Source organism: Struthio camelus, chromosome 1, assembly GCF_040807025.1.
Source record: "Struthio camelus isolate bStrCam1 chromosome 1, bStrCam1.hap1, whole genome shotgun sequence".
Classification (NCBI taxonomy): Eukaryota; Metazoa; Chordata; class Aves; order Struthioniformes; family Struthionidae; genus Struthio; species Struthio camelus.
The window spans coordinates 82529111-82547691 of NC_090942.1; the positions used below are offsets into that span (position 1 = coordinate 82529111).

At 40.2% G+C, this 18581-nt stretch overlaps 1 protein-coding gene across 11 annotated transcripts in view; it reads left to right on the forward strand.

The window, feature by feature from the left end:
* Nucleotides 1–6856, forward strand: part of CCDC91 (coiled-coil domain containing 91) — a 159806-nt gene extending 152950 nt beyond the window's left edge. For 5 of the 11 annotated variants that reach the window (XM_068953409.1, XM_068953388.1, XM_068953380.1 and 2 more), the window contains exon 13: nucleotides 4829–6204. In XM_068953409.1, coding sequence (XP_068809510.1) covers nucleotides 4829–4951 — 123 coding nt within the window. In that variant the 3' untranslated portion in view covers nucleotides 4952–6204. Of the gene's footprint in view, nucleotides 1–1760; nucleotides 1916–4828 lie in introns of those variants that run through there. The other 6 variants (XR_011142674.1, XM_068953370.1, XM_068953487.1 and 3 more) reach the window with 6 other exon arrangements.
* Nucleotides 6857–18581: the final 11725 nt, after the last annotated feature.

Sequence of the window (18581 nt, forward strand, 5' to 3'; positions counted from 1 at the left end):
TGTCCATTTATGTTTATTTAAATAATGAGATCATTCCATGAAGTGAACAGGACCTAAAAATATAGAGGGAAGACTGTTTAGAAAAACAAGATTTAAAATGCCTTACTTACATATTTGTACGTCGCATGGTATATTAGGCAAGCAGAAGCATAGCCATGTCAAGGCACTGTTCAAAAATGTTTGACTGTGTTGATAACACTTCATTAAAGAATATATTACATAACAGCTTCACAAGGTTTGTTTCTATTTTCCTAATCAATTATTCTATTAAAGAGAAAGTTCTCCTTTTAAACACATTTAAATGTACCATTTTCAAAGCCAACATCGTTTCACTGTTCCGTGTTTTGTGTTGCTCTGTGAAGATGCTAAGTCTTTTCATGCAATGCTTTGTCTTTTACTGTAGCTTGAAAGAGTTTAGACATACTGTTTAAAGCAAAGCTTATACAGGGGCAACTGGGTTCTGAAGTTTTCTATTACTGAATTGACATAAACTTTTAACAAGAAATAAACTTTCCATATGAACAAAGGGAGACTACCAACTAATCACTTGAGCTCAGCAAAGAGTCCCCAAAAGTTTACCTAATTCATCTGAGACTCTTTAAAATCTTTCTCAAAGAAGTTTACCTAATTCATTTGAGACTTTTAAAATCTTTCTCAAAGGCTGAAGAAATTCTATTTTGTTCATACTGCAGCCAATCACTATACATATTAAACCTTTACATTGCTACTTGGTGAAATAAAGGTATACAGCTTGAGATTGCTGCCTTGGTAAAGAAAGTTAACATCAGCATATCACAGAACACACATATGGAGAGCTACTTGATCTCCTTAAAACAGAATCTGCAAGTAAAGGCTGGAAGAAAAGAAAAGGGAAAGTTTAGCCAAAGCTCTTGGTGCCTCAATAAAGAACGATCTAAGACCATAGATGATATAATGCGCAGTAAACAGAAAACCTTTGAAAATCAGTTTTATGCTAAGCTTGTCAAACTAATACATCTACCAGAAGCAATAGAATTTGATGACATAATGATATTTTTACAAAAATAGGTCTCATATGTTCTTTCATAAGATGTAGCAGATGATTTATGTGAATTGGATTTTATCTATCCATTCCCCAGAGAAATACGCATCACAGCCACAAAAACATCTGCAAGCTTCCCCATGCAAAATGCCCTTTATACTTTGAGCTGGAGAAGAGGAAGGAGGCAAGGTACCTTTCAAACCATAAGATACAGCATTCTTGCAATAGTGCCTATTTGTGTTGTTTGTTTGTTCCAGGCTGTCCATTCTAGATGCTGCTTCTTCGTGGCTTAGTTGACGATTTGTAACTTTTGTGTTTTCTTGTCAGTGGCAGGTATTACTTAAGTATGTCAAGAGCAGGCTTTTCTGAAATTTACTTGAACTCGATCTGTTTGAAAATCTGTTGTAAATCAGTAGACTTAAGTACACATTAGGCAACGTATGGAGCAGTAATGTCTGCTCTGCAGTGAGATGCAAAAATTTGTACAGCCGCTGGAAATTTGCAGGAAGCAACAGAACAAGAAGGAATCCAGGCAGATTTTTATTACTGAAGGAGAGTTTTATCACTGTGTAGCTTCGACAAAATAAGTGTGTATTATGGAATTGACACATTCATCACTATTGAAAGAAAATACTAAAATATTCAAACTGCTAGAGCGTTTTGGTTTGCATTTTAAGGAAGCGTAAAGAGTAGCAAGGCAAAGGTTCATAAAAATGTTTCTTTGTACATTCAATCATAGTGCTGTAACTAAACCACGAATGCATTTTCAAGAAGTGGGGAGGTATCACCGACTTTACCCTGCATTTTATATTAATATTAAAAGAAGCGGATATCTCTTATGGAACACGATGTCCATTCAAATGACTGCTAGAGCATTATGGCAACTGCTGAATGGTGAGCTGTCTACTTATATATGTTGCAACATACCACAGGAGCAGATTTTGCTGAAAGCTATATTTCAAACCAAAAGTGCTAGATAAATGGGACATGTAATATGCTTTCAAAAGGCATGGCTATTTGCAGATTACTAGCCACTGTAGGTCTTGTATGGCCGCGTGGCCTCACACAGGTCTTTTGCTAGTATTTGCAGAGTTCAAAACCTTGCTTAGTCACTGGTGCACCACAGCTTGCCAGAAGTGTTGCAAAGCCAGGCTTCTTCCAAATTCCATTACTTACTTTCTTGAGTGGCATAACTTTTATGTCTCATTGATGCTGTACTTCTACCTCTGAGTCTTACCCTGTATCTTTATTATATATACATTCAGTTGAATTTGTGGCCTACCAAGGGACAGTCATATTCAAAGCTTCATTCAGTTGTAATATTTGCTTGACATTTGAATTATAGAATTTAAGGGATCCTCTTGTATGTTTTATTTACTAACGTTATGGCATTAAGCACCTTCATATACCTTTTGGTAAACCATATTTTTGTATGCAACCTGTCAAATCTTGCCTTTCGGTCTCTTTTTTGAAGAGGAGGGGAAGAAAGGGATGCATTTCCTTTACATGAAGTATTTACTTCACATTGCCTGACCATAGGAGACTCCAACAAACAAAAAAAGAAAATCTTTGAGAAAACAAATCAGAAAATATTACCACTTTTCTTCTGGGAACTATTTAAACATGTTACCATTCAAATTAAAAGTACACTTTGAAATTTGAAATATATATAGTCTTATGTAGTGTTCATTTTAAAGCAGAAGCATTGTCTTTTATAAAATGAACAGCTATAATTTTAAAAGATGCTGTGAGGATTTATCCAGTGTGCCAAATGAGCTGTTCAGGTTGCTGTAGTTCCTGAATTTTTTTCAAAAGTTCTTACTCGAAGCTTTATTAGTATTCCCATATTTACAACTGGATTTGCTTTGCCTATATTTTTAAGCTTGTACTTATACTTGATGACTTCAAAGTTAGTAAATTTTATTGCTATGTTATCTGCAAGGAGAACGTTTGTGAATTTCAAGCAATAATGATCCTTTTGTCTCTGGGCCTGTTTGAATCTTAATGTGGAAAATGATGGTTCACTGAGACAGGAAAACTCTAGCAACATTTAGTTATTGCTGAGTTAAGTGTTTCTGATAGTTCAGATCAAATCAGGAGTTATGAATGCTGTTTAGAATAAACCCCATGAAACTGAAGTGATTGTGGAAAATATAATATAAAATCAACCCTTATTTGCAGATGATTTATCTCTCTATTTTACTGGTTGTACTAGCCAATCTATCTCCTTTTTTCTCCATTGTCTTTACAGTTGAATTGAGCTATTTTTGCATATAAGTGAATGCAGCTCAATTCAAATTTCATTCTACAGAGACCAGTCTTTATAAAAATGTATTTTTAGTACCGGACTTCTTGCTGTATTGAATCCAGTGGAAAAATTCCTTTGATTTTACTTGGAAACAGAACATTAATCCCCCATCCACCTTCTTTAGTCACCTGTTTATGTTGTGTTTGGGTTCTATCTAGAGCAGATACTCATTAAGTAAACAAACATTTTTAAGTGCAAAGTTAGGAAAGCAACATGAGACTTTAAGTGAAAAATAATGAGGACACATTCTCAGCTGAGTAAACTACTATAATTTCATTGAAGTAGAAGCAGTTAATGTTGATGAACACTATCTAAGGGTTTGATACATTCTTATAAGTGAAGAATTATTATGAGGACACTCAAATTTAACAAAAAGACTTATGTTGCTCAAATTATTCTCAGATGAGTGAAGCACTTTGAGAACATCTACTCCATGCTGTGGGTGGGAAATGCAGTCAAGAATGTAGGGCTTTGTGCATTTCCAGAAGAAAAAAAAAAGCTAATAATGGAATTCATTTTATTGCATTGGAATTCATTTCATGTATTCATGTACCTAACTGTTCATAGGTAGGTTTGTAAATAAAGGTAGTATCTTTTTTTAGAGTGCAAATCCACCCACCCCCAATCTTGTTATACTTATTATCAGAATCAAAAAATAATACCATCCATTATGTACATGAATGGGTCAGGCTATCCCTTAGCAGTAAGTGTAAAATTTGAAAGGAAGTATTGTTGCCGTAATGAATGCATCCCCAACATGGAAATCATCAGTGTCCTTGTTCTTACACCTATACCCCTGTAATATTTCATTCAGTGCACCAGTTGCCCTTTTGATTTTTGTAAGTAAAATTAAATAGCTGCTGTGTACTGGAACAAACGCAGGCAATTTATGAAGGACAAAAACATCTGGCTACCTACGAGGGACTATTTCTCATAACATGATCTTGGAAATCCTTACCTGTTCCTCAAAGATGAACCTAGGAACTAAAATTCATTATTTTGCTGGATACCAAATAGCATGGCCTTGACAAAGTTGTGGTTTTATTGCACATTATAATCTACCTCTCCCCCCTAGTATCTACATATTTTCTAATGGGTATGTCAGGAAAATGGTGTTCTGTTAGAAATGGCTAAAAGTCTTATCCCTTTTATTGATAGCCACGTGCAGAACATGTGCATAGGCTAACCGGTCAAAGGAGCATGAACAAGAACCATGCTGGCTTAATTCTTGGCACCTACTGCTTATTACGTAAAGTACAAAGTGTGTTGTCATTTTTTTCAAATTTCTTGTCACTATACTTTTGTGGAATTTGGCAGGTGTTGAAAAATTATTTTTAGATTCAACTGGTGTTTTATTTTTGAGAAATTTGAATACTTAGGGAAAAAATTGTTACTAAATTGCATGCATGTAAACTATTTGGGTTTTTTGCTGACAAACCCTGGTATTTATTTCCAGGTTTTCTTAAAGCTGATCTTTCTTTCTTTTTCTGTTTCAACAGCTTGATCAAGTTGTCCGTCAGAGAAATCTGTCTAGCTTGGAACTTTTTCTCTCATGTGCGCAGAAACAATTAAGCGCTTTATTAAAGGAAGAGCCGATCACTACAGAAGAAAAGAAAGAGTGACATTCTTCGTACCGCCAATATTCCAGTACTGTGATTTGTGGAGCTGCAAATCTCAATGTAGCAAATGTCAGATGTTTTCTTTTCTAATCATTTGGGATTTTACCAGTGGTTCAAGGTTGATCTGAAGCTGTGGTTGACAGAAATATTTGTGGATGTTGTTCTTTGATTTTTTTCCCCCCTTTTAACTACTATTTTCAGATTGGAAAATAAGGAATAAGAAAATGACTGGAAAAAAAAATATTTGTTTTTATTTATGATTGTGGTTTCTTTATATTTTCTAGTAATCCATGATTGATATTCTAGGTAACTGCAGCAATGATGAAAACATTTCCCTGTTATGGCTGTTTAAACAGTAGTATGATGTGTCTGTGTAATTTATTAATGTTTTTGATATTTTTAAAAATGGAGAAAAAGATTTAATTAAATATTCATGCAAGTCTATTTATATTTCCAAAGTATATGCCCAAGTACATTGCTTCAGGTGAGGCTGAAGAGCTTATTACCTTCTATTACTTTGGATGTATAACAGAAGATCAATACTGAATTTTAAGAGTGTTGACAGGCATTTCCTTAATCATTTAAAAACAGCTCCAGCTCTAGAAATAGAAAAGTTTAAAAACTAAACACTACATCTTTTTACAGTAGTGCAAAGCATTTGAGAACTCTTTGTGTTGTAATAACTAATGTATGGTATATACTTTATTTCTTGTTTTTTTGAAGCTAGTCCGATTCCAAAAGTCATTTTCTCATGAAAGTAGGATTAATGTGACTGACCTCAATTTCAGGAAAAAGATGTATGTAATTATGTGGAGACTGATACTGCACTGCTTCAGTGGAATTTCTGACAGGATGAGTGCAGGATGCTGACCTCAGATGCCCTCTCTAAACCTACTGAAGAAAGTAGAAATACTCCCCACTGACTGCATTGGGCTTTGCATCATTAGGTTTATCCAGTCTTCCTAATGGCAGCATGCCTACACACTACTGATAGTAGATTTGGGACTTTAGTTCAGAGGAGTTCTGAATGAAGTGAGGGAGAAGAAAAATATTGCTCATACTTATGAATGTAAATAAATTGTAAATGATATCTCTAGTAGTGGGCATGTGATTCAGTGGGGACTCGTGGGCGTTTTATAGTGGAGATGCACTTTGCACTTGGTAATCTGAGTTTTTTTGCTTTTTTTTTACATTGGTGTTACTCTTCATACATAATGGATTTTCTTTTGTCAATAAAGAAATTCCAAATGGTTCATATGTGTTTGCCATGTGGAATACGTACTACAGGGTGTTTAGGTATTATTTAAATCTTCTTTTTCTGTGCTTCATTTTTGTAGTCAAAACTAAAATTTTTATCTTCTGTATGACTGCAGAGGTTTACTGAAGAAGTAAACAATACAGGTTTTACTGTATGATGACCTCTCCCTACCAGTGAATGAAAAATCAGTCTTCTTTTTTTTCTATATCTTAATTGACTGATTACTTTCCATTTCTTCTGGCAGACCAAAAGATACCTTAGTGTTGATGAGTCCAAATGATGTTTTTTACCTGGAGAGAATAGGCAGAGGATACAGTCTTGACATTTGATTCTCTTAATTTTGACCGTCCGTCCGTCTCCCTTTGTTACTCAGTTTTGGTGTGTAAGTCTTGTTTTGTTTCAGGGCTATGGGGTTATGGAGAATTTGGGCATTTTTCATCTCCAGGTCCTGACCAGAAGATTACAGTCTTCTATTTGTTTATTGGTCCCAAGCAAGTGTAATTCATGTCTTTATCAACTCCAGCTAGGATGGTGCTGATCTACACATTACTTATTTGGGAAATAGTGCAAAATACTATTTGTATAGTGCTGTCTCACAATCTATGTTTAATTGTGGAGATAAGATATGAATAGATTCCTAGATGGGCTTCAACCTTCTGTTTTTTATTTCTAGGGCCATACTTGGAATAGTATTCCTTTGTACAATAGACTGCGAAGTGTTCCCTATCAAAAGCCAGAGCCCTCATGCGTTACCAGCATTCTCGTACTGAAGAGTTTTACGTTCTGAGTTGCAATAATATGCAAAAGCATTTGTTAGAGAAGTTTTTGATGAGAATCAATAAGATTTCGCTGACAACTACTGTGTATCTTTTCCATTAGCACCATGTGTTGTTTAATGTCAACTCCTGAATATTGTGATTATCACAGAGAGCGGTAAGGGTATGGGGTTTTTTTTGCTGTAGTTTTTTGATTTCTTTACCTTTGACAGATTTAGTCCCTTAATCTTTCTCTCTACACTCCAAGCAAAACTGCTGATTTAGTGTCTGCTACTTAAAGTGGTGACAAATAATAAAACAGAATTAGACCACAGTCATACAAAAATCAGGCTGAGAACCTGGATTGCATTCAAAACCCCAAGTCTCGGAGAAGAAATGTTGTTATCCAGCAGAAAAAACTATCCAGTGTGCGAGCTTTGCAATATGTAGTAACCTTCATCTTGTCCACATCCCACCCAAAGCTTTAGAGCCTAGTCTTATTTTACATTGTTTCTACATAACTAAAGGACAATACAGTCTGTGGAATTTTGAGAGGGAGAAAGGCAAGGAAGGGTTCGCAAAACCCAGTCTAACTGGGTCTAGTGAGCCAGCTAATCACTAGAGTAATGTCTAGTGACATTACAAGTCTCTTTTCTTTGTTATTTTTTGTTTGTTTGTTTATTTTTTTGTCTCCTGACAGACTGAAGAACAATATCTAAGAGAAATAATATGTTCAAGACCTACTGGTACAACTTTCTCTGCCTCTTTGAGGCATGGTTGCCGTCTTGGTGGAATTTTTCCCTTCTATAATATATTTAAGTATTAGTATTTTTAATAACCATGATTGTATAAAATAATTTTGGCAAGAGTGCTATTTAATAGGAGAAAGAAGAAAATCATAGCCCCTTGAAATGACCCTTGTGACCAACAAATGCAAGAACAAAAATGTTCAAGCTAGTGAATCTGCAGCCTAGAACATCACCAAAACTCATATATACATATATATATATGATTTTATATTTAATTTTATTTACTTTATATTAAAAATAAGCCGTAATTCTTGTTATGCAAATATGTGTTTTAAATAGTTGTGTGTATTAAAAGCTAGCTGGAAGACTGGAGTAACAACAGAACTAGTATATATAATGTTGTCTTTCATTGCTGTTAGTGTCAGGCCTCTTCCAATTTAACAATTTTATTTCATGATCTACAGCAGAGGAGAACAGGACAGTGGGATTTGATAAGTTAGTACTGAATGCCGAGATACCATACAGTCTTAGGCATTTTTATTATATTTTCGTATGTTTCTGTTGGCTCCCTAGTTGCTTCCATTACAAAATTCTAGGTTAGCACTGAGCCTTTGAATGTAGAAGCTTTTAACAAAGAAGAAATCTTTAGTCACACACTTTCTATACAATGGCTAGAATTGAGATCAGTGAGGAAATATTTGAATATTTGTTTTGCTCTAGGAATGTCATTGACAAATAATATTTTATTTAACAAAGCATTGAATTCCTTCACCATATCATAGGAGGGCCAAACAGAGAAAATATAGTAGCCATTCCAGAGGCTGAGTTTGCATTAGTGTTTTGAGATTTTTGTGCATCTTTACATTGGCTTCTGGTCAAAAGTTGCCTCGTCCAGCCGGCCCAGTAAATGGCGATGTTAATTCCTGACTGTCTGTAATTGTCCCATGTACGCATGACCTGAAAGGGCCTACTTTTTGTTCACGCTGAAACTCTTTTAGCTTTCTAGACCCTCCTCCTCCACTCTTCATTTTTTACGCCAAATATTTTAGCTGCAGATTTGACCCTCTCCTTGGATAGAAAGAGTCTGTGATAAGGTTTCACCTTGTTTCCTAACAGGAAATAGCCACTGATTATAAATTGTTCATAAAGTGGACACAGTTATAATTTATACTCACTTTCAGATCATGTAAAATGTCAGTGCATTATCAAGCAGACTTAGTGCAAAAATAAAATGGGCTCTAAAAGTACATTTTATAGCTATAGTCAATCTAGCTTCCAGTTAGGTAGCTTTCTTGATGTCAGATGGATGTTAAAGCACAGAGCCCCGCGTGGTCTAACTTCCTGTTTATGTCCCTGCTTCCCCTGCTGCATTACAGCCCACACGAAGCTACCTGAAATACGTAGTTTGCTTTAAGTACTTCAGGTACTGCAAGCTTTGTTGCAGCAGTGATTAACTGGTGCACAAGACTGCCTTAAAATTTTTTACATGGTACTTCTGGACATTATCTAGAAAGATTTTATCACACCTATGGCATTCTTTTTCATCAATAGATTGTAAATATGTTAAAGAAATGCTGGTCTGGGAAACACTTTTTACCTGGGTATAATTTAGGCCCTAACTATTCCATGTGCTTTCAGGAGCAGGCTAAACAAATGTTGTCTTTGCTGTGATCTGACCGGTATCATTGTCCTAAGGCTTCAAAAATTAATGTCCTGTTAGTAGAGCTTAAGAACAGATGTTGGTTTTTTTTTAAGCCTACATTAAACTGATATAATTGTTGCTGAGTAGCAGTTCAGGGCCACATTTGGCCCAGATCAGTTTAACTTCATGGGAAGATCAGTAGAGTTGCACTCTATTTGTCTCAAGGTTTGTAATTGCCTTTGAAAGCTTATGTTTCATTAGCAAAAGAAAAAGGAAGGGCTGAAGTGCGTTGACTTCTTATTGTAGATGTTACCTAAGCAGTTCACTTACCACAGTGATGCAGTAGCTAAAAATGCGCTCATCGAGTTCCCTTATACATGGAGCAAAAGATCTGTCTTGCTTTATGCCATTTGTCGCAGATACACATGGTAGGATATTATGACTACATTTCTGTGGGAAGCATTGCTAGCATTACTTTATAGCAACGTACTGTAATGTCCTGAAAGTGGTAACAATCAAATGTAGATGCTGATGACAGTGTGGTATTTGGCAAGCCAAAATAAAAATTATGATTTTTTTTTAATTTTGATCTTGTTTTTTGTATAGTGTGTTTTTTAAACTTGCTGCATCGCCTTTCAGGACAATCATTTCCTGTGATAGATATGGTATTGGTATTGCATCGATATCTTACGTACTCTCTGTGAAATTATAACTATTTTAATATGCATCAGAGATTCGTATTTGTTTATATTGCCTGTAATTCTTCACATTTTAAGCTTATAAAACCAGCATTTTTTAGATGCTTTCCATTGTGCGGCATGAGTAATATGATACACAAAGAAAGGATTATTGAATAAACACTTAGGCTATTCTGCTTTTTCCTGATGGCATTTTTAAACAGTTTGACAGCTAAGCCTAGTAAAAAAATGGGATGTTTGTTAATACACGTTTCCTAAAAATACAATTATCAATGAAATGCCATAAGGTTATCTCATATTTCTTTTCAGATTTCACAATAAATCTGTAGCAATAAATGCAGATCACCATCATATTGCAAATCGTTGGGATTCATTCTCTTTCTTCAAGTTCTTAAAGTATTTTGTGTTCTCACACGTCAAAGGAATTTGCACCTTTCTGACTTTAGAAATAAGTTGATCTTAACTGATCCCCTGAACAGTATAATGGTAGCAGACCTTTTAGCCTTTAGCTGAAGGAGAAACAGAATTGTTTTTGCTGAGTGAACTTTGCAAGATATTTTCAGTTGTTGTGCTACTACCAAGTTGGGGCATCAGTTAAGACTCCAAATCTATCTCTGTATATACATTTTCTAAATGATCGCCTGTCATCATGATACATGGCCAGTCTCTATTTTTGTGGCAACAATTTTACAAATTCCATCACTTAAGCATCCTGATCTTTTATTGTGACCATAGATTACGTATTTTGACAGTGATTGTGTAGTTCTAGCTCCTAGGAAATTAGCAAGAATTCTGCTGTTGGTTTTCTCCAGCTCAAGATTTCATCCACGCTCACAAGTGTTGCAATTGCATCTGCAATGAATATAATGTACACAGCTTTGTGTGGGTCCAGAAATGTAGACAGAAACTGGGTTAGTTTGAAGTTCTTTCAAGAGCAGATTTTGTGATCAGTTCTTTGTAGAAAATGTTGCATTTATTCCATTCACGGGGATGGGGAGGAGATGCTGGCTGAAACACTGATGAGGTTGTATCTGTGTCTCCATATTACTATGCTACTACTAAGCATATATTTTCACATTCTTGCTGAAATAAGCTGCTTCTCTGTCAATACATCAGAACTGATAGCATCTCTGTAGTATCTCCTGCTAAAAAGCTTAGAAAAAACACATTTCATTATGTCAGGGAAGTCACTATCACAGAGGTACAAATTACTTCATCTTAGGATCAGGCTTGACAGTAGTGGAAAACATGAAAGTAAGATGCTACCATTTGTTATATATCCCTTTGATTTATTAGTTTTAATTGACAAAGAAAATGAGGACATTCCCCAATGTAATACCTCTTGCAAATATAATCCATCTATGAAGTTTGCACCTGGATGTCTTTTGATAAAAATCTTAGTTGAACCCGGATGCGTCTTAACAAATCTGTCAGGGTCAAAGAATCATATACATGAGAACATGTTGCCATTTTATGGATTATTAGAACAGATCAAAATCTGCCGTGGAGTGTCAGCACCCAATGCTTTAAGCAGGTGCTGCGTCTGAAGACGACAGCACTGCATTTGGTTTGTTTGAAATGGTAACATCAACACTGGAAATCCTGATTATTTCAGAAATCTGCCTGTGTACAAAGACACTCTTGTGTCTTTATGGCTCATAACTTTTTTTCTGTCTTTGTTGAGACCCAAATACTTTAGTCTGACAAATGTCCAGAAGTGGGATTCTGCCACATCTGGGAAAGAATTTGTTGAGAGTGTCTCTGGAGGAATGGTGTTTGCTGGGGATACTAGTGTATCGCAATGATGAGCATATTCTTGTTTGATCATTACACTAATATTAAAAAAATGCTATGTACATGGCAGAGAAGTCTTTAAATGTCTGTCCAAAAAAAAAAACCACAAAAAGGAAAGAGATATTGTGTTGGAAGGTTTTATATCATCTATCCATCTTCTTGGGAGTAAGAAATATCTTCAGTCTTGGATGAAGTAATTTTTCATTTGAACATATTACTGAAATTGGAATAAAAGATACCCATAAGCTGAAGACAGCAAGGGAAAAGTTCTATAAAAGACTTGTAACTAGAAAATTCAGGAGTGACATGAATATTCAGAAGACTACAAATAATTACAAGCAGGATCAAATTAGATTGCATTCAATTGTATGAATATGTAATATAAATATCAGTTACAATGTATATGTACACTTTGCAGGACAATTTTTCTTCGGTAAGTTCCCAGGCATTCTGAAAAAACAAGTGAGTTGAATGAGAGGATGGCGGGGTCATCTTCCAACTAAGGACCCAATTGGTTCGTTAGTTTGTTATACATTAGGGCCAAATGTTAATACCTATTGTCGTGGGTAAGCATCTGGAAACGCATGTTACTTTTCATAGACTAGCACGCTAGTCTATATGTCTCTTGTCTTTTCAATGACATGTTTTAATCATATTTTAAATGAAAAAAGTTTAAATATTTTTTTCTTGTGCGGCCAACAGAGGCAGCGAACAGACGCAGCAGTTTGCGCAGCAGTGTCTGGGCTCTGCCTGGGCCTTTTGTGGGCCTTGTTGGAAGTTGTGGAGACTTTCTGGGGACCCCCGAGGAACTAGACAGTGCTTGCTGCTAGCAGGAAGGGAGAGCTGGGCAAGGACAACTGCAGGGGGCCTTGACTTAACTTCTCCTGGGAAGTTCTAGCTAGGTGGGGCTGCTGCTAACCAGCTCTCTGGGCTGCCCTGGTCAGAGGGAATTGGGGCTTTTGTTTCAGGTGGCTCCTGATTGGGTGGGTCAAGCACCCTTGTGAGTCACTGCTAGGCAGAAGCCTGTATAAGAGCCAGGCCTAGAACACAGCTCCCAGAGTGCAGCCAACAGAGGCAATGAACAGACACAGCAGTTTGCGCAGCAGTTTGTGCAGAAGGGTGCCAGAAGGCAAAGAAGGCACCTCTCCATTTTGCACAGTGGTGTGTCCTTCCCCGGGGCATGGTCATGACATGCCGCAGAGCACGTTCCCCAGTGGCTGCGGGAGGTGCTACATCGGCTGTGGCTGTGTCTGAGGCTTCAACCCAGACAGACCCTCAGACAGCAGATGCAGCTCTGCAGGTGTCAGGCTGCAGGGAGTGCCTGGGGCCTCTCTGTGGGGCCTGGGCTGACAGTCAGCTCTCCTGCATGAGGTGTGCTGCGGTTGACCAGTTGCATCACCAGATAAAGGAGTTATGGGAGGAAGTCAGTAGGCTGCGTAGCATCCGAGAGGATGAGCGGGAGATTGACAGGGCATTCTCGGAGACTGTGCAGCTCCAGGAGTCCCCAGCCCCCACTGCAGCAGAGGTGTCAGAGGGCTCAGCACCGTGTGTAAAGGTGCATCATAACACTGTTGAAGAGGGCTGGAAGCTGGTGACCTCTCGTAGAAGGAGAAAGGCTCTTGCTCCTCCTCAAGACTTACCCTTGAAGAACAAGTTTAGCGCCCTCCAAGCTGAGGAGGAGCTGGGCATGGCTCCAAGGGAAGCAACTGGCCTGGCAGACCCTGTGCCGTGCAGGAACCCCCGGAAGAAGCGGCGAGTGATTGTTGTGGGTGACTCCCTGCTGCAGGGGACAGAGGCACCTATCTGCTGACCTGACCTCTTGTCCAGAGAGGTTTGCTGCCTGCCAGGGGCTCGAATAAGAGATGTCATGCAAAGACTGCCAAGGCTTGTCCATGCATCGGACTACTACCCTCTGCTGCTCTTCCATGTGGGCACTAACAACACAAAAGGCAAACTGGAAATCATCAAACGGGACTTCAGAGCTCTGGGAATGGTGGTGAAGGGTCTGGGAGCCCAGGTTGTTTTCTCCTCAGTCTTGCCTGTGAGGGGAAAGGACAGGAGGAGAAGTAGACGAGTTTTCCAAGTTAACAACTGGCTGCGCCGCTGGTGTTGGCAACAGGGCTTTGGTTTCTACGACCATGGGACCCTGTTTGAAGATCAACAGCTGATGGGGAGCGATGGGATCCACCTTACCAAGCGGGGCACGCGTGTCTTTGCCAACAGATTGGCCAGCCTGGTAAGGAGGGCTTTAAACTAGGCAAGATGGGGGAAGGGGAGTGGTGTAGTGGCAGGAGAGTCAGTAAAACACCACTCAAGTCAGGATGCCTCCGGAGGGTGCATGCAGCCAGGGGAGACAGCATGCAACATGGCTATGGAGGATCCTCTTGCACCTCTCCCGGGAAGCCTGCATGCTTGACTGGCTCTCTGAATATGCCTGTACACCAATGCACGCAGCATGGGGAATAAGCAGGAAGAGTTAGAGATCTGTGTGCGGTCACAGGGCCATGATCTCATTGCATTACAGAGACATGGTGGGATAGTTTACGTGACTGGGATGCTGTCATGGATGGCTACGTGCTTTTTAGGAAAGACAGGCCAGGAAGGCGAGGTGGTGGAGTTGCCCTTTATGTGAGGGAGCAACTGGAATGTATGGAGCTCTGCCTCGGGGTGGATGGAGAGCAAGTTGAGAGCCTATGGGTAAGGATTAAAGGGCAGGCTAACATGGGTGACACTGTTGTGGGGGGTCTACTACAGGCCACCTGATCAGGAGGAAGTCATCGATGAGGCCTTCTACAGACAGCTGGAAGTAGCCTCACGATCACAGGCCCTGGTTCTCATGGGAGACTTCAACCACCCTGACATCTGTTGGCAAGACAGCACAGCTAGGCACAAACAGTCAAAGAGGTTCCTGCAGAGGATTGATGATAATTTCTTGACTTGGGTGGTGGAGACGCCAACGAGGAGAGGTGGATTGCTAGACCTTGTACTAACAAACAAAGAAGGTCTAGTTGGAGAGGTGAAGGTTGGGGGCAGCCTTGGCTGCAGGGACCAGGAGATGGTGGAGTTCAGGATCCTACGAGGAGGGAGCAGGGCAATGAGTAGGATTGCAACGCTGGCCTTCAGGAGAGCTGACTTTGGCCTCTTGAGGGACGTACTTAGGGGAATCTCGTGGGGTAGGGCCCTAGAAGGAAGAGGGGTCCAAGAAAGCTGGTTAATATTCAAGCATCACCTCCTGCAGGCTCAAGATCAGTGCATCCCTCTGAGGAAGAAGCTGAGCAAAGAGGGCAGGAGACCTGCCTGGATGAGCAAGGAACTCCTGGCAAAACTCCAGCAGAAGAAGGAAGTACACAGACTGTGGAAAAGGGGGCAGGCCACTTGGGAGGAATACAGGGACGTTGTCAGAGGGTGCAGGGCTGTGACAAGGAAGGCTAAGGCCCATTTGGAATTAAATCTGGCAAGGGATGTCAAGGACAACAAGAAGGCCTTCTTCACATACATCAATAGCAAAAGGAAGACTAGGGGAAATGTGGGCCCGCTGCTGAATGGGGCAGGTGCCCTGGTAACAAAGGATACAGAGAAGGCAGTTATTGAATGCCTTCTTTGCTTCAGTCTTCACTGCTAAGGCCAGTCCTCAGGAATTCCAGACCTTGGAGACAAGAGAGAAAGTCTGGAGAAAGGAAGACTCTCCCTTGGTGGAGGAGGATCGGGTTAGAGATCTTTTGTCCAAACTTGACATCCATAAATCCATGGGCCCCGATGGGATGCACCCACGAGTGCTGAGGGAGCTGGCAGATGTTATCACTAGGCCACCTCCATCATCTTGGAAAGGTCCTGGAGATCAGGAGAGGTACCTGAGGACTGGAAGAAAGCCAATGTCACGCCAGTCTTCAAAAAGGGCAAGAAGGAGGAGCCAGGAAACTACAGGCCTGTCAGCCTCACCTCCATTCCTGGAAAGGTGATGGAACAGCTCCTCCTGGAGGTCCTCACTAAGCATGTGGAGGACAAGAAGGTGATCAGGAGTAGTCAGCATGGCTTCACCAAAGGGAAATCATGCTGGACCAATCTGATAGCCTTCTCTGACGGAATGACTGGCTGGGTAGAGGAGGGCAGAGCAGTGGATGTTGTCTCCCTGGACTTCAGCAAGGCTTTGGACACTGTCTCCCATCACATCCTCCTAGGTAAGCTCAGGAAGTGTGGGCTGGACGAGTGGACAGTGAGGTGGATTGAGAACTGGCTGGAAGGCCGAGCTCAGAGGGTTGTGGCGACTGGCGCAGAGTCTAGTTGGAGGCGTGTAGCTAGTGGTGTCCGGCAGGGGTCAGTCCTGGGTCCAGTCTTGTTCAGTGTAGTCATCAGTGACCCGGAGGAAGGGACAGAGTGCACCCTCAGCAAGTTTGCTGATGATACTAAACTGGGGGGGAGTGGCTGACACACCAGAAGGCTGTGCTGCCATTCAGAGGGACCTGGACAGGCTGGAGAGCTGGGCGGGGAGGAACCTCCTGAAGTTCAACAAAGGCAAGTGCAAGGACCTGCACCTGGGGAGAAATAATCCCATGCAGCAGGACAGGTTCGGGGCTGACCTGCTGGAAAGCAGCTCTGCAGAGAAGGACCTGGGAGTGCTGGTGGACAACAAGTTAAACATGAGGCAGCAGTGTGCCCTTATGGCCAAGAAGGCCAATGGTCTCCTGGGCTGCATGAGGCAGAGTGTTGCCAGCAGGTCGAGGGAAGTGATCCTGCCCCTCTCCTCAGCCCTGGGGAGGCCTCACATGGAGTACTGTGTCCAGTTCTGGGCTCCCCAGTACAAGAGAGACATGGCACTCCTGGAGGGAGTCCAGCGGAGGGCTACAAAGAGGATGAGGGGACTGGAGCACCTCTCCTCTGAAGAAAGACTGCAAGAGCTGGGCCTGTTCAGCCTGGAGAAGAGAAGATTGAGAGGCGATCTCATAAATGTGTATAAGTATCATCTGAAGGGGGAGTGTCGAGAGGATGAGGCCAGCCTCTTCTCCGTGGTGCCCAGCAACAGGACAAGAGGCAACGGGCACAAACTGAACCACAGGAAGTTCCACCTAATCCTGAGAAAAAACTTCTTGACTGTGAGGGTGACAGATCATTGGAAGAGGTGGCCCACAGAGGTAGTGGAGTCTCCTTTGCTGGAGATATTCAAAACCCGTCTGGATGTGATCCTGGGCTCTAGATGCTCTAGAGGGCCCTGCTTGAGCAGGGGGGTTGGACGAGATGATCTCCAGAGGTCCCTTCCAACCTAAAAGATTCTGTAAAACTCACAGGATCCCAGGAGGCGAGACTTTAAGGAAAACATCAAATACTGTAAAAAAAACTGTGATAAAATCATTAGGGGAGCAGCCCTGTCTTGGTTAGATTAATAGTTCACCAGAAGGAAGGTGGTGTACTTCAGCCCTGCTTTTCCAGTTCTGTTCTTATCCTCAGTTTGATCATAACTTCACCCGCCCAACAGGCTGAAGGTTTGAGGTTAGATCATAGGCTGACTTTAGACTAATGCTGGTTTATACTGGGTGACTGATGATCTTGGATTCATCTGATTCTCACTAATGAGAAAAAGAGCATTGTGCCATTCTGTCAGGTCTTCCTATGTCATCTAACTTTTAATCTCTTGAAAAGCATTTTTGTTTCAGCATTACTTAAGTGGAAAGGGATCTACCTCCTTCCTTGCACAAAAGTCACCACTGTAAGATACACTAGGAAACAGAGGGACTTAATTTTGTGTAAAAAAAGTGTAAATCCCAATGCAGGATGAATTGGTAAACTGCTCCCGATGCGTCTGTATTATTGGTGCAGTTACTGGAGCAGTAGCTTCTGTGTTTAAGTACAGTATAAAGTTCTCACTAGTTATGGTTGACAGTCTGCCACAAATGTGAATAAAATCACGCATCCCCTAAATTATTCACTCCCACATTATTTGACTTATTACATACCAAAGTGACAGGCTGCTAGGCAGTTTGGATACAGATAAGGCAAAAATGTAGAAACCAACAACTGTGCTCAATGTGTCAAAATTCTCCTGATTATCCTGTTTACGGAAATTTTCTTCACAATAGAAAGTCCAAGTCTTACCTCATTGTGGTTCACAGTAAAACACGATCAAAATGTGCAGAGCTGATATGATCAAAACATATTTGCAGCACCTGTTGATTTTAACCCTGGCAATTGTAGGGACTGGTCCCAGCAAGGAAAGAAAGCAATTCTTTTCCGTATTTGTTAACCTGTGGATATATCTAAACTGAGATTAAAAATAAATAATATATAAATACAGAGGGCTCAAGTTCATTGTAGAGATAGAGATATTACAAGCCTATTAAGTTGTCATAGATGTTCATTAAAGCAAAGACAAGCTAATGGACTTTGGCCCATCAGAGTGGCATTTAAGAGCATGCTGTATACAGTGTCTTTCCCGTCACTAACTGGAAAACTAATAGAAAATAACTGGATCTCATTGTACAGATAAAGAGAAACAAGAGTCAGCTTGTATATTTGCATGGAAATGGGGAAATCCATAAATAAGTAGTGATCCATCGGTCTTATAGGAAGTGTTCATTTGGTACAATAAAAACCAATGATTTAATACTGAAAGAGGATTGAATTGTTTATTAAGTATGAAGACTCTTTTTCCAAATGTATGACATTTGACATGTAAAACATTGCAAATTAATTACTAGCTACACTAGAAAAGGTCATTTTATTTGCCAAATCTGCTGCCATGTGGT